The sequence below is a fragment of the Dipodomys ordii genome, unplaced genomic scaffold (genome assembly GCF_000151885.1).
Source record: "Dipodomys ordii isolate 6190 unplaced genomic scaffold, Dord_2.0 Scaffold106, whole genome shotgun sequence".
Classification (NCBI taxonomy): domain Eukaryota; kingdom Metazoa; phylum Chordata; class Mammalia; order Rodentia; family Heteromyidae; genus Dipodomys; species Dipodomys ordii.
The window spans coordinates 1,700,394-1,721,616 of NW_012267322.1; the positions used below are offsets into that span (position 1 = coordinate 1,700,394).

Genomic DNA, 21,223 nt, shown 5'->3' on the forward strand with positions numbered 1-21,223 from the left:
GAAGGGGAAACAAAGGAGGAGGCTACAATGCTTGATAAGAAATGTACTCATTATCTTGCCCATGTAATTGTAACTCCTCTGTACAATATTTTCACAATAAAAAAATAAGAATAAAAAAAAGGAAGCCTTTCACATGACACAGTGCGGAGTCTTGGAAAGGCATCTCAGGGCCCTTTCTCTGTCTTTTCAGAGGCAAAAGGCCAATGAGGAATTCTTTAAAGTAGATAAGGAAGATAAGAAAACCAAAGCCAGCCAGAAGAAGCAAGGAGAGACCCAAAGGGTGTCATTCCAGGGAGAGGTAATGTGCTGCCTTCCACCTCACTCCTTTCCCCCATGGGATATGGCTTCAACTCTCACTGAAGGCTCTGAAACACATCCCCGTACCACAACTGCAGCCAAAAGAAAATCCCTTACATGCTCCCCATTCCTATCCAGCATCACCCAACAAATCACGGCACTCCTGTAGTCTATTCCCAAGTGCCATAGCTTCCTCTCTCCACTCTTCTCCCCCACACAGCTCAGGAAATATGGGAGCCCCAAGTCATGGGGACAAAAGGGCAGCTGCAGATCTCTTTATCAGCAAGGGTTATGGGGTTCCAGGGTGCCTACTAGCCTCCCTCCAAGTGAGGAATATTACTAAGCCAGCATCAAGAGCCTGCCCTCCCACTCAGACCTCCCTAGGACCCAGAGCAGGCCTCCCCCTGTCACCTTTGCCCATTTTTTCAGCAAACTCTGAAAATGGCTGTTTGGGTCAGCTTCTGTAACTGGGTACCTTCTCCTACTCCCTACAAGGACACAAGGCAAAAACCCACCAAGAGAAGAGAGTCCAAGTACTCCAAGACGCTCGGAGTGGAACCGCTGGGCAAGCAAATGAATATAAACCTGAGCAAAGATGGCCAGAGGAAGTCTGGTAAGGGAGTAGACTTGTCTCCAGAACATCATAATTGTTCTCTCCAAGGGACCAGAAATCCATGCCATTAAATTCAAATCTGGTTCATGAATCAAAGCTGGAGAATCCTGGACATGTCCCTCCACCTCTGGGGTCTACATTCCTCCTGTATAAAACAGGACAACAACATGCCTTGTGGTATGGCTTTAGCAGTAATACATGCAGACCACCTGGCCCAACACTGAAGGTGCTTGAAAACATGGCTGGCTATCTGTGATCAAAAGCTCACTGAAAGGAGGCCCAGCCCTGGACCAGCCCTTTGGCTTCTTTAAGCCAAAGGATATAGGGAAAGAGGAAGCAGGAAAGAATTCCAACAAGCCCATAGGGCAACCCACCCCATGGGGAAAGTGGGCAGAACATCTGGGCAGAGCCTGACAGTCCTTCTATGCAAGAGTGCCTTGATTGTGCCCAACAAAAGAAAATCTGTTTTCTTGTTGTTGTTTTTAATTTAGTATGCCAAAGCCATTGTGAGCAAACTGTAGTTGTTTTCTGTCATATGTCAATGTGACTAGCCAGTACAGGATCCTGGGTTGAATCCCAGAACAGTACATTAATGGAGAAACTCATCAAATTCCAAAAAGCTCTGTGAGGGGCCAAGGGGAGCTTGCGGCTTATGAGATGTGCCATGGTTATGCGAGATGTTAGCATTCAGAAAAAGTGACACCCTCTTTGATTTCTTTGTAAATATTCTGTAACCCCATACACCAAAATAAAAAGAGTATTTTAAAAGTAACACCAAATTGGCCTAAACCTTAGGTGAAACTTCACGCTTCAGCCAAGTATTCTGTGACTCCCCGTGTTGTCTTGTTCCAGCATCCTGGTCCTGTTTGTGGCCTTCAAGAGTTTCCTTGGATCTTCCTTTCAGTGGGGGTAGATTTCCTCTGCTCCTTTCCAGATAGGATGAAAAGAGCCTTTATTCCTCCCCAAAACTTTTACGTGAAGCTTTGAGATGGAAGCAGCATCAGAGGGCCCATGTACAGAATTGTGTAGCCAGCAAATCAGAAATTGGTGGCGAGTTCTTTTTATTCCCCAGTGTTGGGGCTTGAACCCAGGACTCAGTGCTCTTGTTAGTTTTTTTTATTCTTTTTACCCAAGGCTGGTATTCTACCACTTGAGCTGTGCCTTCTGGCTGCTAGCCAGTTGACTGGAGAGAAGAGGCTGTTGGACTTCTCTGCCCAGGCAGAAGTTTAAAATCATTTAAACTATAATCCTCAGATCTCAGCCTTCTGAGAAGCTAGGATTATAGGTTTGAGCCACCAGCACCAGGTACCTCTCCTATCTCCTGCCCCATGTTGTTCCTAGATACGTTTTCCTATAGGGAAAGTTCCTGATACTTTTGCAATATCATGCTGGGATTCAAGTAAGGTAAGCTCAGGGCACAAAACTAAACTAAAGAATGAGAATCTGCTTAAATTCCCCAGCACCCACCACTTGTCTCCTCTCTTCCCAGTCCTTGATAGCTATTGTCCTTTCCCTCCCCAAACTCTTGTTTCTCTGCCATTTCTCACCCCATGTATTCCCATTATAATTTGGAATTGGAAAGATTTTTGTTCCATTTGTCTTAGTCCCAAAGTAGGAGGGATATTTTTCTCAAAAAATAAAAAAAATTTCCTTTAAAAAAATCTTATACTAGCTGACTAAATATTTCCATCTTAGTGCCCACATACACAGCAAGCAAGCTGATTTGACAAATTCCCCTTTAATGAGGGCAAATGGAGGTCTTCTCTCTCCTGGTGTAATGCAACTAGTGGCCACTGGAGAGCAGTAAATGGGTCCGTCCAAGAGCAACAGCAGGTATTCAGAAACATCTAAGGACTGGGATGGAGGTGTAGAATCTAGGACTTGGGGCTGAGCCGGGACACACCAAGGGAAGTTTCCTGTGCACACTGACTATAGCCTAAATTAAGCAGGCATGATCTGGCTAGGGAGATGAGTTCAAGACAAAGCAGCCCATAAACAGGGCATGCCCATTCCCAATGTTAGTTTGGAAACTCAACATGGCTCCACTGCGCCCTCTGTCTCAGAACATGGCACCACCTAGACACAGTCAGAAATTCTGTTCTGCTTCATAACCTCTCTCACCTACATGACCAGTTTCCATGAACAGGTACCAGGTCAGATTACCTTCATCTAGTTCACTTCCTCTCCATTTCCACTACCAGTATCTCAGTTTAATTTTGGTTCTCTTCCTCTATGAAAGTCTCTTCCCAATTTTAGACTTCATGGCTGCCACATTTACATTTTGCACTTAAATTTGAGCCAATGCCAATGGTTCACACCTGTAACTCTAGCTACTGAGGGGGCTGGGATCTGAGGATTGAAGTCCGAAGCCAGCCCAGGCAGGAAAGTCCATGAGACTCTGATCTCCAATTAACTACCAGAAAACTGGAAGTGGTGCTGTGGCTCAAAGTGATAGAGCACTAGCCTTGAGCAAAAGAGCTCAGAGACATTGCCCAATCCCTGAGTGCAAGCCCCAACAACAACAACAACAAAATAAACTTAAATTTGTGTCTTTAGACTGAAAGTGAGTTTCTTTATAACACCATCAAAGAAAACTAATAAAATTCTAGTAGACCACCAAAAAATTAATATTTACAAGTTGATTGGAAATTAATTCAGAATAATTCTCTTAAAATAAACTACAAAAACATTATCAATGAACTAACCAAAAAAAAAAAACTAGTGAAATTAGGAAAATAATACTTAAGCAACACAGAAATAGAGCCACTTTGTTTTAAAAATAAAAAAGCAGGACCAAGAATGGTGGCATAGTCCTGTAATCCCAGATGCTCAGGATGACAGAGACAGAAGACATGTGACTATAGGCCAGCACGGGCAAAAAGTTATAAGACCCTAACTCAAAGACAAGCGACACATAGTGGTTCACACCTGTAATCCCAGGTACCTCCCAGAGGAAGGATCATGGCCCAAGGCCAACCTGGGCAAAGATAGATCAAGGAGCTATCTGAAAAACAAAGGCAAAAGGATTGTGGGCATAGTTCAGGTGCCAGAGCACTTGCAAGACAAAGGAATGTCTTGATTTCAATCCTCAGTACAAAGAAAGAAAAAAGAAGTCCAAGAGATAAAGAATACAGTGTCTTCTTTGAAACATAAGCATGCAATAACGCATTTTAACAGTCAATTTGGTCAAAAGAATCACTGAATTCAAAGACACCATTGAAGTCTGGTGCAACAGCTCACATCTGTAACCCTAACTACTTGGGAGCCAGAGATCAGAAATTTTGAGGTTTGAGATAAATATAAATAAAAATTAAATATTTTAAACTACATGGAAAACTAGCTACAATGAGTACTATCAAACTTGCTTTTCACCTTCTGGTAACTGTCTTATAATATTACTACACTAAACTCCATACATGTATCAAACTATTGGCTTCTTCTCCAGTTGATAATGAGGTTTACATATTTTTTATGTAGCCACTAACAAATTGTTATGATGGTAGTTACTCATAATTCTAAAGTGTAGGTAGAGTACAGTGGTTTGATACATGTATATAATGTCTAATTATCCAATCAAGGTAATTAACATTCCTATCTTTACAACTCTAAACTCTTGTTTTCTCCTTATTTTGAAAAGTCTCATAGATTGCTATAGAATTATGGCTACCCAGTGTGCTAGAAAATACCAGATCTAGTTCTTGCCAGCCTCTTTCTCTTCCTCTCACTCCCACAGTGTGTGTGTGTGTGTGAGAGAGAGAGAGAGAGAGAGAGAGAGAGAAAGAGAGAGAGAGGGAAGGAGGGAGAGAGAGAGAGGGAGAAAGAGAGAAAAAAATTGGGGCTTGAACTCAGGGCTTCACATTCTCACTGGCTTTATCACTCAGGGCTGGTGCTTTACCACTTGAGCTGTAGTTCCACCAGCTTTATGCTGGTGATAAGAATATCACAAACATTTCTGCCTTAGCTGCTTTAAACTATCACTCTCAGATCTCAGCCTCCAGAATAGCTACAATTACAGTTGTGAGCTTCCTGTACCTGGAAAAGCTCTTCTTTTAACTTGGACAATTTCCATTATCTACCTCAACCATTTAAAGCATAAGTGCATCAAAATCAAGTTCTTGTAGTATAGGTAGCAGTTGATATTGTTTCCACAAAGTCCGATCAATTCCTATGTTTAGAGAAAAACTCTAGAGTAAAACTCTAGTTATAGTACTGTGTTCATGAACACACAAGAAAAAAATACATAATCATACCATTGGGGGCATAAATAGAGAAAAAATAAAAATCACATCATAAAAAAATAAAATCATACTCTATGCCTTTGGTGAAAATTTAACTGTTAGGAGGTTAGAGTAGGATTTTGGGAGTTTTAAGCTGTTTTGTAATGACCACAGAGGAAAGCCCAATAATAGAGTCGAACCTAGCACAAGGAGAGCAGGACAGGGAGACAGGAAGGAAGGAACTGTAAACAATCTGAAAATGACAGAATGACAATGTAACTCCTTACTTGTCAGTTATTACTTTAAGTGTAAGAGGATTAGTCTGCAGCTCAGCCCATTCTACACTGTTATAAAATAACCCTCTGGAGTGGGCAGTGTGGCTACTGGTGCTGGTGATGGCATGTTGATAGAACCTAAGAGGGCTTAGGTGTGGCATCATAACATGTCTGAAGGGGAAGGGGAGGCTGGAGATGCAGGAAGGAAGCCAGAGGGACAGACCTGCTTCATCTCAACACGCTCATCTGATGCAGGCATTAACCCTCACCATCCAACCCCATTGCATTGGAAGTCGAGTTTCCAATGCAAGAATTTGGGGAATCTGAACTAGAGCATTCTCTAACCAAGGAACAGTGAATGGAGGCACTGAAAGAAATCCAACCATATGCTGCACTCCAGAGGTTCATTTTAACTTTAATCACACATATAAGCTCGTCATCAAGAGTGGCAAAAGATATTCTGTGCAAAAGGAAGCCCAAAGAGAGAAGGAGGTAGTTAAACTGATATCACACAACAGGCCTTAAGTTAAAAATGGTCACGTGAAGCAGGACACCAGAGGCTTATGCCTGTAATCCTAGCTACTTAGGAGGCTGAAATCTCAGGATTGCAGTTCTGAGCCAACTCCAGGTAGGAAAGTTCATGAGACTTGTATCTCCAATTAACTACCAAAAAAGCCAGAAGTAGAACTGTGGCTCAAAGTGGTAGAGTTCTAACCTTGAGCAAAACGGTTCTGGCACAGCATCCAGGCCCTTAGTTCAAGCCCCAGGACCAGAAAAACAACAACAAAAGATAACATGGCCCCAAGAAGGTTATTAAATAACCATGAAAAGATCAATTCATCAGAAAGACGTAGTAGTTGTAAATACGTATGCATCCAACACCAGATCACCTGAATAGATAAAACAAATAGTAACAGAACAGAGAGAAGAAATAAATAGCAATACAATAATAGGAATAGAATTTAATATCCTAAACATAAAAGGAGAGCTAGATCAAGTTAGGAATAGAATTTAATATCCTAAACATAAAAGGAGAGCTAGATCAAGTTGACAGAAAAATCAATACAGAAACAGCAGAATTAGAAAACACTATGGACAAATGGACCTAACAGATGCCTGCAGAACACTCTATTCACCAGCCACAGAACGCACATTTTTACAAGTTCACCCAATATATCCATGGTAGGTCCTATGTTAGACATTTTTAACAAATCCAAGAAAATTTACATCATTTCAAATATCTTTTCTGAGCATAGTAGTAAGGAATCAAATCAGTAGCAGAAGGAAAAATGGGATTTTTCCTTAAATACATGGAAATTAAACTACACACCTAGATAACTAAGAGATCAAGGAAGCAATCAAAAGTACATTTTAAAATTCTTGAAAAATGGAAACAGAAACACCACATATCAAAACTGAGTATGGCTTCAAGGTCAGTTCTAAAGTGAGTTGCAGCTGTAAATACCTACAGTAAGAAAAATAATAATAAAAGAGAGAGACACCCCAAATAAAGAAGCCAACTTTATGCCTTAAGAGCTAAAAAATATTTGTGAAGGGGAAGGGAAAACACAAATTGTTTAAATAAGGATACAGATGGACCCATTGCAGCAATGAGATGTACAAAGTGTTAGGTCGAAAAACAAACTTTACAACTTTGGCGGAGGCGGGGGGGGGGATGTGGCATGGTGGGGGGGGGGGAAAGGGAATGGGGGGAGGAGGGAGATGGGAAGGGATGGGAAGGGGAAACAAAGGAGGAGGCCACAATGCTTGATAAGAAATGTACTCATTACCTTGCTCATGTAATTATAACCCCTCTATATGGTATTTTCACAATAAAAATAAATAAATAATGGAAAAAAGAGCAAAGTAAGCCCAAAGTTAACAGAAGGAAGGAAATAGTAAACTTTAAAGCAGAAATAAAGGATATCAAACAAGATTAATGAAATTAAGAGTTATGTTATTTTTGAAGAGATAAGTAAAATTAAGGAGTCCTTAGGTAAACTAATCAAGAGGGGAAAGACATGAAGAAACCACAAATGAGAGAGTATACATTATGACTGCCACAACAAAAACAGAAAAGATCATAAGAGATTATCACAAATAATAGAACAGCAATATATTGGTACCTAAAAGTAATAGAAGCCAGAATTGGTGACTCACACCCATTATCCTAGCTACTCAGGAGGGTCATAGTTCACCACCACCCAGGGGCAAAAGGTTTGCAAGATCCCATGTCAACCAATGATAGCTACAACACGATGGTAGGCACCTGTCACCCCCGGCCATTTGGAAAAGGTAAATAGGACAATCACAGTTCAGGTTGGCCTGGCACACATTTGAGACCCTCAGAAAAATAACAAACGCTGAGTGCTGGTGGCTCGTGTCTGTAATCCTAGCTACTCAGGACGTTGAGATACAGAGAATCTCTTTTCAAAGCCAGACTGGGCAAGAAAGTCTGTGATACTCCCAAATAACCTGCAAAAGAGCAGGGCTGAAGGTGTGGCTCAAGTGATAGAGTGTCAGTCAAGCCAGTAAGCCAAATAAACACAGGGTCCTGAGTTCAAACCCTGATGCCAGCAAAAATAAATAACAAGCAAAATGAGCTAAAAATAGAGCTCAAGTGATAGATTATCTGCTTAGCAAGTTTAACATAAGGAGATCAAAAATTTCAGTACTGCCAAAAAAAAAGAAAGGAAAAAGAATACATTCCTAGAAAATAAAACCTGACAAGCAAAAAAAAAAAAGAACAGACCAGTAACAAGAAGATTAAATCAGCACTCAAAAAATCTGTCAACAAAAAAAAAGCCTAGTGAATTCTACCAAACATTTAAATAGGAATTAACAAAAATCCTTCTCAAACTCCCAAAAAATTTAAGAGAAGAGAACACTTCCAAACATATTTTAGAAAGCACTCCCTAATATCAACTCTGATAATGGATTAGTTTGTATTATAATTTTGTTACTGAAAAACTGCAACTCTTTGTTTCTATGGTTTCAAAAAAATGAGTCCATGGACACAGAGATAAAAGTAAAACAGCAAAGATTTATTGAATAAGAACACAAGCAGAGCTCCCAGTAGACAAGAGGGGGTCCCAAGGGAAGGTCCTGCCTGAGACGTGTTTTGCAGGGGTTAAGAAGGTGTCTCTAGGAGAGAGCTACATGACTCTCAAGATCATTGGACAGCCTGAGGACTACAGCAATCCCCAGACCGGATCAGAGGCTTCGTGAAGCCTGTATGAGCTCTCTGTGCATCCCCCTGTGTTGTCACCTCTCTGACTGGGTGCCAGTTCCCCACACACCTCTGGGGTCCAATCAGTCCACTCTTCAAGTGCAAGTCTTCTGGAGCAATAGGCTTCAATGTGATGCCCAAGGATGTCATGTGCAACTTCTCCAGGTTTGGTGATTGATGTCTATGGGACTGCTTGAAGCCATGGTGAACAACAGAATCTTTATGGGTGGGGACTAATTGCACAACCAGGCTCTTGTTCTGCTCTCAGTTTGTCTGTGAAGTGTTCCTGAAAGGCTCGTGTGTGAAAGACTTAGTCTCCAGCAGGCGGACCTCTGTCTTATAAATTGATCTCTTGATTGACTCATTTTTAGCTGGCCTGTTAGGAAGGAAGGCTCTAGTTGGAAGAAGTAGCCCACTAGAAGTATGCTTTGGAAAGGTACCTTGTCCCCAGTCCTTCCTAATCAGCTGCTTCCTGGCCACCATGAGATGAACAGCTCTGCCAACCTGCCTTTCCAGGAGGATGCTCTGCCTTACCACAGGCCCAGAAATAATGGAGTCACCTGCCCAAAGGCTGCAACCTCTGAAACTCTGAGACAGAATACATGCTAACTCTCTTACATTGATTTCCTCAAGTATTGGTTACAGCAATAGAAAGATTGACTTAATATCCAAAATGTATAAGGAGCTCATACAACTCAATATGAAAAACTAACAAACAAACCTGGATAAAATTACCTGAAATTTACATATCAAAGGTGATATGCAAATGAAAACAGGTACGTGAAAATGTGCTCTGCATCACTAACCAAAGAACTGCAATCAAAGCTAAAAGAAGACACTACCTCACACCTCTTAGGGTGGCTCATGTCAATGACAAGAGCTTGTTTTCAATTGCATATCTGGGCCAGCCTGAGCAAAAACTTTGTGAGACACCCCCACTTCAACCATTAAAAAGTGGGATGTGGTGGCACCTGCCTGTAATCCCAGCTGGGTGAAAAGTGTAAATAGGAGGATCATGATTCAGGCAGGCCCAGGTATACACAGGAGACTCTATTTGAAAAATAACTAAAGTAAAAGGGACTGGGGATGTGGCTAAAAAGGAGGAACATCTGCCAAGGAAGAACAACACCTTGAGTTCAAACCCCACACAAACAAGCAATAACCAAGCCACAAAGGGTGGGGGTGTATCTCGAATGATAGAGTACCTAATTAGTAAGCCCAAGGCCCTGGGCTTTCCCACCAAAGGGGGGAAAAACAAAGAAGTGTTAGAGAAGGTGTAGAGAGAAGGAAATCCTTGTATGCTGTTCATGAGAATATAAATTGGCACAGACTTTTGGAAAACGCTATAAATTTCCTTGGAGCCAGACGCATGTGGCTCATACCTGTAATCCTAGATACTCAGGAGGCTGAGATCTGAGGATCTCGGTTCAAAGCCAGCCCAGGCAGGAAAGACTGTGAGACTCTTATCTCCAATTAACCACCAGAAAACAAAAGTGGCACTGTGGCTCAAGTGGTAGAGCACTTGCCTTAAGCTGAAGAGCTGAGGGACAGCGCCCAGGCCCAGAGTTCAAGCCCCACAACCAACAAAAAAAATTCCTTGTAGGGGGCTGGGAAGGTGGCTCAGTGGAAGAGCGCTTGCCTTGCGTGCATGAGGACCTGGGTTCGATTCCTCAACACCACATAAGCAAAAAGAAAAAAAGCCAGAAGTGTGGAAGAGCGCTTGCCTTGCGTGCATAAGGACCTGGGTTCGATTCCTCAACACCACACAAGCAAAAAGAAAAAAAGCCAGAAGTGGCGCTGTGGCTCAAGTGGTAGAGCGCAATCCTTGAGCTGAAGAGCTGAGGGACAGCGCCCAGGCCCAGAGTTTAGGCCCCATGACCAGACCCAAAAAAAAAATTCCTTGTAGAGGGTAAAAACAAAAAACAGAGCTACCATATGATCTAGCAACCCCACTTGAGAATACCTGCCATAGGAAGTAAAGTCAATATTTTGGCAGCATCTATACCTCTATATTCATCTCAGCACTGCCAAGAAATGGAATAAGCTAACTGCCCAGCAACAGATCAATGGATTACAAAGAAGCAGCACATACATACAATGGAAGGCCATTCAGCCACAAAGAGAAGCAAGCCCGGTGTAGAACAAGCAAGAGGTCACTGGCTGCACCAGTATGCAGCATCTATTCAGAGCAGAATAGTGGCTACCAGGCTGGGATGGTGGTAAAGGGTACAAACTGTCAGTTATGAGTAGATTCTGGAGGTCTAGTGTAAGGTCATTGCATGTTCATGAGATAATAGTTTAAAATACAGTACTTATAATTTGCTAACGGAGGGTAAACACACTGTCCAAATATGCACACACAAAAGATAACTAAGCAAGGTGATGCCCGATTACCAAACAGCCTGTCACAGCATTCCTAATACATGTGTACGTGTACAGCCTAAATACAAACATTTGTGTTACTTGACCCTTAGTACAGCTAGAAAAACTGAACATATTTTTCAATCTACCTCTCAGACTTACAATCAGAGAGGTTACTTACTCTGCATAAAGCTTTTGATAGCACTGGGTTTTAATTTAACATTTTGGTAGTTATTCCTCTATTTGTTACTTCTTTTTTCCCCTGATATCTTTTTTTTTGGGGGGTCCGGTCGTGGGGCCTGAACTCTGGGCCTGGGTGCTGTCCCTCAGCTCTTCAGCTCAAGGCTAGCGCTCTACCACTTGAGTCACAGTGCCACTTCCGGCTTTTTTCTTTTTGCTTATGTGGTGCTGAGGAATCGAACCCAGGGCCTCAAGCATGCAAGGCAAGCACTCTACCACTGAGCCACCTTCCCAGCCCTCCCCTGATATCTTTTGTACTATTTTTGCTTCCTCTTTCTCTTTTTTAGCTTGTAAGCTATAACTCTGTTGCACAATCTTGGTGATTGATTTAGAGATGATAACATACACCTTTAATTTATCTCAGCCTAACTTCACTTCATGGAAAGCATAAATAGAATTTCCAATAATATGTTTGCATTATTCTTCTCTCAGGTTTTGTGCTTTAATGTCACACATTATATTTTTCCATATGTTGTAAATGTTGCTTCAAAAGACTATATTTATATATACATATATATGTATATATATATATATATACACACACACACATATATATATATACCACATTTTCTTGATCCATTCATCTACTGAGGGACATCTGGGTTGGTTCCACATTTTAGCTATGGTGAATAATGCTGTGACAAACATAGTTTTACTGGTAGCTTTAGTATAGCCTTGTTTGTGATCATTTGGGTAAATGCCCAGAAGTAGGATTGCTGGGTCATAGGAAACTCTATATGGAGTCTTTTGAGAACCTCCATACTTCTTTCCAGAGTGGTTGAACAAGTTTACACTCCCATCAACAGTACAGTAGTGTTCCCTTTTGGCCACATCCTCTCTAGCATCTGTTGTTATTAGATTTCTTGATTATAGCCATTCTAACTAATGGAATTCTATTCTTCCATCAGAAAGGATGACACCACCCCATTTGTTAGGAAATGGAAAGACTGGGAAAAAAATCATATTAAGTGAAGTAAGCCAGACCCAAAGAAGTATAGGTCCCATGGTCTCCCTTATTTGCAATAATTGGTATATGTCTAGGATAATTTTATCAGATGAGCAGAAAAGCTCAAAAGCTATGTACATATGACCATATAGGATGATGCTAAGCGAAATGAACCCCAAGATATAGACACAAGAGGTCTTTCTTTGTTGTTGTTGTTTTTCATATACCACATGATTTTTTGTTTCTTTTGTATGTTCTTCCCCCTATAGTATATCCCCTGTTGTCACCGTACTTGGTTTTGGTATCCTGCATCTTGTATACACATTTATCTAATTTGGGGAGGGGAAGGGGAATAACAAAACACTGAAACATGGACATAGGATGACCCATTGCAACAATGATTCTCACAAGACACTATGTTGGAAATGAACTTTACAACTTCAGTGGGCAGGGGGGGGAGGGAGGGGGGAATAAGGGAGGTCGGGGAAGGAAGGGATAGTGGGAGAACAACAAAGGAGGGGATAACAATGCTTGACAAGAAATGTACTCATTACCTTACTCATGTAACTAACCTCTCTGTCAGTCTTGGAGATTGAACTCTGGGCCTGAGTGCTGTCCCTTAGCTCTTCAGCTCAAGGCTAGCACTCTACCACGTCCAGTTTTCTGAGTGGTTTATTGGAGATAAGAGTCTCATGGATGTTCCAGCCTGGGCTGGCTTTGAACCATGATCCTCAGATCTCAGCCTCTTGAGTAGCTAATATTATAGGCATGAGCCATCAGCGCCCAGCAACAAAATTTAAAAAAAAATTTAAGACTATATTTTTAGCCAGGCACAGGTGGCTCACACCGTAATCTTGGCTACTCAGAAAGCATAAGTCAGAGGATGGTCATTCAAGCCCAGCACAGGCAAAAAATTCACAAGATTCCATTTCAACCAATAGTAAGCTGGGTACAGTGATGCATACCTGTTGCCCCAGCTACATGAAAAGAATAAATATGAGGATCATAGTCCAGATCTTTTCATAAATGTGAGAAATTGCTATTCAAATATAGCAAGAACAAACAGGTCTGAGGGCATGTTTTTAATAGAGCACCTGCCTACCAAGCACAAGGCTCTGAGTTCAAACACAAGAATTACAAAAGTATATACATAATTTTTTTAATTTTAAACATTTTCAAGAGTCATTTAAAAGGAGCCATATGTGTTTATCTGCATTTCTAGTTTTTTCCATCTCTCTGCATAGATCTAAGTATCTGGCCCCAAGCATTGTCTGTCACCCAAAGGTGTCCCTTAATGAACCTAAATAAGAACATAAGTTCGTGTCATTTTATGTTTTCATTAAAGGTATTTATTTCACTTTTGTTTTTGAAAGTTAACTTTGGCTGAGTGTGGAGTTCTAGACTGACCATGTTTCTTCTTTCTTTAATAATGAGGTGTCCCTTTGTCTCCAGTGGGAAATTGGCTGTCATTCTAATCTATTTCTTGATAACATACTCTTTCCTTTGCCTTCTTTTTAAGATTTTTACCTTTAAGCAACTGAAAAATGATGAGCCTGAAGGTCATTTGCTTCATGTTTCTTATGTTTGTGTTCCAGGTTTGTTGAGATTCTTGGTTATAGACTTCAGCAAGTTTGGGGAATTTCTGGCCACTGGTTTTTATTTTTCTCTTCCCTCTCTTTCAAGTATCCCAGTTCTAATTATACATACTTAAAGCTCTGCAAGTCACTAGCTTTACCTTTCAGTCTTTTCTCCTTGTGATTTTTCTTGTATAGTCTCTATCACCATGTTTTCAATTTTACTAATATTTCCTTTTGCAATCTTATCTGTTACTAATCCTGTTCTGTGTATCCTTGATTTCGCACATTGTCATCTTCTTCCCTAGAACTGGGATTTGGGTGACTTTTAACCTTCTGCATCTCTCCTTGAAATGCTTGGGCCTGGTGAATAGAACAGATAACACAGAAATTGCTGGGCTAGTGTCCTGTCTGGGCTGATCCAGATTCACCTGAGAAGAGCCTTCCCCTCACTCTGAAGTCGTCTGCGTCATTCTTACCTGCTCTACCTGGGTTATGGATTGTCTCCCCAGCTTAGGGAACTTCTGAGTCCTCTGCCCCCTTCCATATGCTATAACCTCCTGCTGCTAACTAGGGCCCTCACAGAGCTCACCTCATTTCTATGCCTAAGCTTAATCAAGGCTCACTTCCCTGTGTTTTCTGTTTCCCAATGTTCCTACAACATGCCCATTAAAAAAATGCTTAGAAGCTAGATATTCAGTTCCTAAGACCTCACATTGGCTGAAAACATAAGTTTCTGCGTGGCTTTTCTAAGAATAAACCTCACTGAATTACAATGGCAGATCATTAAAAGTTTTAAGAGGAAGTTTCCAAGTTGGATTTGAATTTCAGAAAGATCATTTTGGATGTCAGGTGAAAGAAAGATTCTGGTAAAAGATTCTAGGGAAACAATCAGAGCCCATTTCTAACACAAATCTTAGCAAATGGCCAACTCCAAGAAGCTGGGAATTCATGTGGGTGTGCTACCAGGAGCCAATGTCTAATCCAGGTCAAGAGATATTTTCACCGCAGAGGGCTGTCCACGAGTGTACAGCCCCTGGTGCCAAAATTGGCCCACTAGAAACCTAACCTGTCTGTTCAGGCATAGACCAAGAATGGGGATCATGTTAAGTCTCCAGACAAAAAGAATGTTGTCAGTGTGAGTTCTGGGCACATGACCTAACCTTCACCAGCTTTCTCATTCAGTAAATGGAGATGATGTGTGGAGGTTCCAGTGCCCTCCTCTACTAGAAAGACCATGAATTGTCACTACCTTTAATACTATTTCTGTTCTTTCCAACATAGGTGCCTCTGGGTCCAGAAGAGGATCAGACATCCCAGGAAAGTTCATGATCTTATCTCCAAGAGTCCCATTTGAGTCAAAAAGGACATTCAGACCATGATTTTCCCAGGACATGGCACCAGTTCCCAGTATGCATGAACAGGGACCCTATTACCTTGTGAAGGACCAGCTGCCAGACCAGAGTGCCATAGCAGGCAGAAAGGGTTCTGATTCTGCAGCTTTCCCATTGTGAGACTTTGGGCAGATCATACTATCTCAAGGCCACTGTCTATCCATTTGTATAAGTGTAGGAAGTCTACACTCATCCCCTTAGGCATGTCCTGCTAAGATCCTTAAACTTAGCTGAGAAGATTTCTGCAAGTTCTCAGAGAATGAACAATTACCTTACAAAGGAAAAAGAATTAGACTAGCATCAACCCTAAAGTGGTACTTAGACGACTGAGAGTAAAGACCATACCCCATAAATCCTACCCCAACCCACAGATAAGTCATTGCTGGTGAATGAATGATATTTTCAGACATAAAAGTAAGAACACAGCAAAAGTGGGGGCTCACACTTGTAATCGTAGGGAGAAGGAGGATCATAGTTTGAGTTCTGGCCTGCAAAAAGGACCATGAGTCTCTATCTCAATCAGTAAACACCCGAGTGTGGTGGCATGTACGCCCATCATCCCAACTATGTGAGAGACTAAGATGCTAAGGTTCCAGGCTAGCTTGGACAAAAAAAAAGAAGTTTGTGAAACTCCAAGTCAGCCAATAGTTGAGCATAATGGCCTGCACTTGTCATCAGCTATGACAGGAAGCATAAATAGCAGGATTACTGTCCAGGCCAGGCCAGGCAAAAAGCAAAACCCTATCTAAAAATAAACAGAGCAAAGGAAAGCACTGAGGTTGTGACTCCAGGGGCAAGGTACCTGCTTAGTAAGCACAAAGAACTGAGCTCAAACCCTGTGCCACCAAAAATAGAAATAAAAAGTGAACTGCAGAAAGTGCTGTAAAAGAGAACAAAGGCATCAAATTAGGAAATAATGGATTTAGAAATCAAGCAATCTTTCTGTTCCTTCCGTTATTGTAGACCACATAAAACAGGTATTTCTGCATGAATTTAACAAACTGTCACACCATATGAACACATTGTATCAAAACTTAGGCATATCTCACAATAATGTGGTGCGAAAAATTGTGTGTGCAATACTGGGGCTTGATCTTGGGGCCTGTGCCACTTCACTTAACTTTTTCACTCAAGGCTGATGCTTCTACCCCTTGAGCCATACCTCCACTTCTAGCTTTTTGCTGGTTAATGGGTGGTAAGAGTATCACAGACTTTCCTAACTGGGCTGGCTTTGAGCAGGAATCCTTAGATTCAATCTTCTGAGTAGCTAGGGTTACCGTTGTGAGCCACCAGTGCCCAGCTATTTTTTTTAATATGTCTTTGTCTTGGTGCCCTTCCACCTACCCCACCTCTCACTCTCCCAGAATCTAACTCCCTGGTGACATATGTCCAATTTCAGACTTAGACATCAAGGATGCAATTGCTCTGGAGTCCACTCAGCGGCCATACCGTCGGCAAAGCTCAGCCGTGGACCCCATATTGCAGGATGGCATATTTAGTGGCCGCAGGGTGAACATCATGAGAGACTGGGCCACCAAGACCCCGGACACCACCTATGAGCGCAGGCTGAAAAGCCTCATGGACAAAGGCACGGAGCCCAAGATTGAGAATGTGAAGATGCTGAAGCCAGAGGAGGTGCTGAGCTGCCGGTGAGCAGCCCCATGTGGTGCCAGGGTCCTAGGGATTTGGTGCTGGCCACTGCTGTCTCTATCCAGACAGCTGGAAACCTTGGGGTGGGCTCAGTATGCCTGAGCTGTGACCCTGGGTCCCAAAGAACCGCTCCAGGCTCAAGGCCTGACTTTCCCAGTGGCCTCCTGCTGTGATAGGTGCTGTCATTCTAAAGCCACAGCTCTGGTGCTTACAGGACTCTTCCCAGCTACCCATTTGTTCCACCCCAGAAACCAGAGCATTACTCCAAAAGGAGAAGAGGGTCTCATGTTGCCTTGAGTTAACAGGAAATCCCTCTAAGACCCTAGCGTTAAATGGTCCCCATCCCTCGTCACATCGGCTATATGTTTGGGGTTTTAGTCTCCTAAGTGACCATGAACAAGGTACAAAGCCATTTGGGGCTGGCTGGTCTTAGCAGAGATTCCCCTCGCTTGCTTGTTCTCTATTTTTGTTTGTTTGTTTGTTTGCTGCGCTAGTACTGGGGCTTGAACTCAGGCCTGGAGCTTTCACTTGTCTTTTTCACTCAGAGTTGGTGCTTACCACTTGAGCCATGCCTCCACTCCCAGCTATTTGCTGGTTAATTGGGGATAAGAGTCTCTAGGATATATCTGCCTTGGCTAACTTTAATCTGTGATTCCCAGAACTCAGCCTCCTGAGTAGCTAGGATTTCAGGCATGAACCACTGGCACCTCACATTGTTCTATTTCTTGGGATTTGCTAGGTTTTAGTAACACCATACAGCCTGGCTCCCACTGCACACAACAAAAACAGACAAATTCGAAGATTCCTCTCCTTAGCCCAGCACTATTCTTTTCTGTAAGAACAAAGCTCCTAGTTGAACTGTTTAGCTGAGGCGAAATCCAGACCACAGAAACCTGTGGTCATCAATCTGAAGTTGATAGCAATAAACTCATCAATAAACTCACCTGAGGGCTTGCAGTGCCGCTGCTCCCTGACTGGTCAGGGCAGATGATCAAAATGAGTGCCTGCTGACAGGTGGACAGGGAGAGTCCCATTGACTGCCCTAGTTGGGGGTCCCTTGCCAGGATAACTTTGCCTATGGTGTTGAAATGAACCACGTGCTTCTCATTGGCTCTGACAGCCTTACCTGGGCTTCATGGTGGTGAGAAAGGATATCTGGACAGAACTCCTACCCCACGCCCCAAGAAGGCAGAATAGTTGAAGAGACGGCATCTTCAAAGCCATCAGAAACTGCAAGGAAAGGATGAATAGAGCTTGGTGGGATCATAAAGCCTGCCGCAGGCACAAATACATAAAACTGTCCCAGGCTGGCAGCTCAGGAAACAAAGGAGAGACTCAGGAAGGCACTTGAGTTGGCCATAAAAGCAGTTGAACCTCAGGAAGACCTTGAAGGCAAAATGTCTTTACCAATGGTCAGCAAAGCAGGTTATACCAACCCGCAGCTTCTCCCCTATCATCTGTTACAAAATAACCAACTAGCAAGTAGCCTGACAGAGGGCCTTACCCCTCATACTAATGATCACACCAACCAGCCAAGCCTGGTGGCACATACCTGTAGTCCCAGTCCTCAGGGAGGCTGAAACAGGAGGATCATGAGCTCCAGGTCAGGATTCTACAATTGTGAGGCCTTATCAAAAGGGGAAGAACTTTTTATCTTCTGCCATGGGCCATTTGGATATTTATAACATCATTCACAGGCCATATAAAGTTATCACAGGCAGTTGGCCGTGGACAACAAATGTCCTGTCATGTACCAAATGATTCTGATGTATAAACAGCTTATACTGGAAGGTTCCACACCCCTGACCTTGGGATGGAGGTCAAAGCCAAATATGGAGTCAGGAACTCTGGCCACCACAGCAGATACTTTCCTGATCTTATAGGAGAGATGGAACCAATTCCATCCCTCAGTGTATATCACAAGTGTGGCTATCACAAGTGTCGGGGGGACTTCCGAAACATTTTGAATCAATGTGCTAACAGCTTGGTTGAATATTATTAACTCAAAGTATACAAATCTATACCTAAAGCTGCCTGGGTATTATGTCCACTGTTGTGAATTTCTATCACCTGGCCAGTGGCCTCTGTGGATCTACACATAACAACAGAAAGAGAGATGAGTGAGTGATGCTGGGCACTGTGGCTCACGCCTGTAATCCCAGCTACTCAGGAGGCTGAAATCTCAGGAGCAGGGTTCGAAGCCAACAGGGGCAAAAAACACCTGTGAGATTCATATATCCAATTAACTACCCCAAAAAAAAAAAAAGCTAGAAGTGAAAGTGTAGCTCAAGTGGTAGAGCACTAGCCTTAAGCAAAAAGTTCAGGGCCAGAGCCCAGGCCCTGAGTTCAGGCCCCAGGACCAGCACCAAAAAAGAGAGAGAGACAGGGAGATGGTGGGGGGGGGGGAAATGTACGTTCTAATCTCCCACTCAGCTTCCTGTGGCAGCTTCTTCTAAATGCCATTTGAATTGTGGCATTTTAATTAAGAGTCCTCAGAATAGGATGCTCTTCCTCCCTCCCCACCCCCCACAACCCACAGTTGATAATCCCCAGATAAATACCTTTCATTGTGTTGCTTTGTTTCCTGCCAACTTCTGTTCTTGCGCTAAATTCAGAAGCTGTGGGAACGAGGGGAGAAGAGCATTACTAATGCCAGCAAAATGATTTCTCAGAGTCACCACAGTCAGTAAACTCCCCAGCACCTCTATGGAGAACTCCATTGTCAGCCTGACCAAGGCAAGAGAATGGGCTCCCGGGGAGGCCCCCCCCCTTTTATCTGATGCCTTTTGCCTTCCTTCTGTCCTGCAGATACCTGCGGCTGTCCAAGAACAACATTCGCACCCTGCTAAAGCTCTGCAAAGATGTGGGAATGGACGTGGACATCCACCCCCACATGGTGGAGGCAGAGATAGACGCCAAGAAAGTGTTCGACACGAGGCCCAGCATAGCCCTCTAGGGGGGTTCTGAATGAACCCCCAGGCTCCCTCTGCCCTGGGCTCCTCCATGGTCCCCCATGTGGCTGCAGCCGACCCTCTAGCCTGTCCCTGTGCATCTCTTTTAGACCGTAGACAGGAAAACACGCCTAACTGCATGAGCGCTTGTGCTGGTGTAGGCTTTGTCTTCCGCACCTGGGAAGCAGCTTTTGGAGAAATCAGGGTGCTCCTCGCCAAAAAGAGGAGAGCCCTTCTTCCTAGGAAGAAGTGAAGAAAACAGGCCTCTAAGTCCTGACAGGGGTTTCAGGAAGGCCAAAGGTTATAAAGCTCTGATTGGGGACCCACACAGCCCCTGCATGGAGCCAGGCTTTGTGGGGAGCTAGCCTTCATGGGGGTGGGGAAGGCTGAGTTAGCACCTAAGAACTAGGAACGAGAGCACCCTTAGATGCTCACAGCCACAGGCTCCCCACTCACTCTGGGACCTTTCCAAGGGCCAAAATCTAGGAATTCATTATTTCCTGAAGCGAAGCAACCAGAGTGGGCAAGCAACTTTCCCTCAGTCACAGAGGCACAAAATGACAGACTGGGGAGAGATAGTGCTGGCCCCCTTGTAAAACAGAGCCGATAGGCCCATCCCACAGGGCCTTTCAGAGCAGCAGCCTTGCCCGTCCTGTCTCCCTGGGTCCCTGCCTATTGAGGCTTCAAGCCCCGGGCAGTCTAGTTCTCACCAGCCTTTCAAGTAAATTTGAATCTCACCAGCCCCATGTACTAGTTGTGTGATTTTAAGCTCTTTAACCTCTCTGGGTCTTCTTTATCCTTTCCTTATCTGCTAAGGCTAGCACCAGGCAGGCAGAAATCAAGTTCTGATAGCTAAGAGCTCCGTTAAAATGAGAGCTGTTGCCCCAGGTCCCAGTGGATAAGGAGCTCACTTCCCAGAAAGGACCCCACAACAGGAGTGCCCACGTGGAATCACACGCTATCCATAGTAAAGCCCTGAGCTTCCCACCCAGCTTTAACTTCCACAATACGCAAAAGGCAGATCATGTGATAGAAAAGCAGCAGACGTCTTGGACAGACAGCAGAAACCTCTGGGAAAAGGGTCCCCACATGGCCAGTAAACAAAAGCCAGGCTTTGGTGGCTCACACCTGTAATCCTAGCCCCTCAGGAGACTGAGGCCTGTGGATCACAGTTCAAAGTCAGCCCAAGCAAGAAAATTCATGAGACTCTTATCTCCAATTAACCACCAGAAAACTGGTGCTGTGAATCAAAGTGGTAGAGCTCTAAGCTTGAGCAAAAAAGTCCATAAATAGCACCCAGGCCCTGAGTTCAAGCCATATGACCAACAAGAGAGAGAGACAGAGACAGACAGACAGAGAGAGACGGGCATGGGGGGGAGGGAAGGAGGGAAGGAGGAAAGAAGGAGGGAAGAGAGGAAGGAAGGAAAGGAAGGAAGGAAGGAAGGAAGGAAGGAAGGAAGGAAGGAAGGAAGGAAG

At 43.3% G+C, this 21,223-nt stretch overlaps 1 protein-coding gene across 1 annotated transcript in view; it reads left to right on the forward strand.

Moving 5' to 3' along the window:
* Positions 1 to 19,752, forward strand: part of LOC105994401 (chromosome unknown open reading frame, human C16orf78) — a 25,851-nt gene extending 6,099 nt beyond the window's left edge. Inside the window, exons 2-5 of the mRNA XM_013027884.1 lie at positions 191 to 298; positions 727 to 910; positions 16,546 to 16,795; positions 19,605 to 19,752. Of these exons, the coding sequence (XP_012883338.1) occupies positions 191 to 298; positions 727 to 910; positions 16,546 to 16,795; positions 19,605 to 19,752 (690 nt within the window). The remainder of the gene's footprint in view (positions 1 to 190; positions 299 to 726; positions 911 to 16,545; positions 16,796 to 19,604) is intronic.
* Positions 19,753 to 21,223: the final 1,471 nt, after the last annotated feature.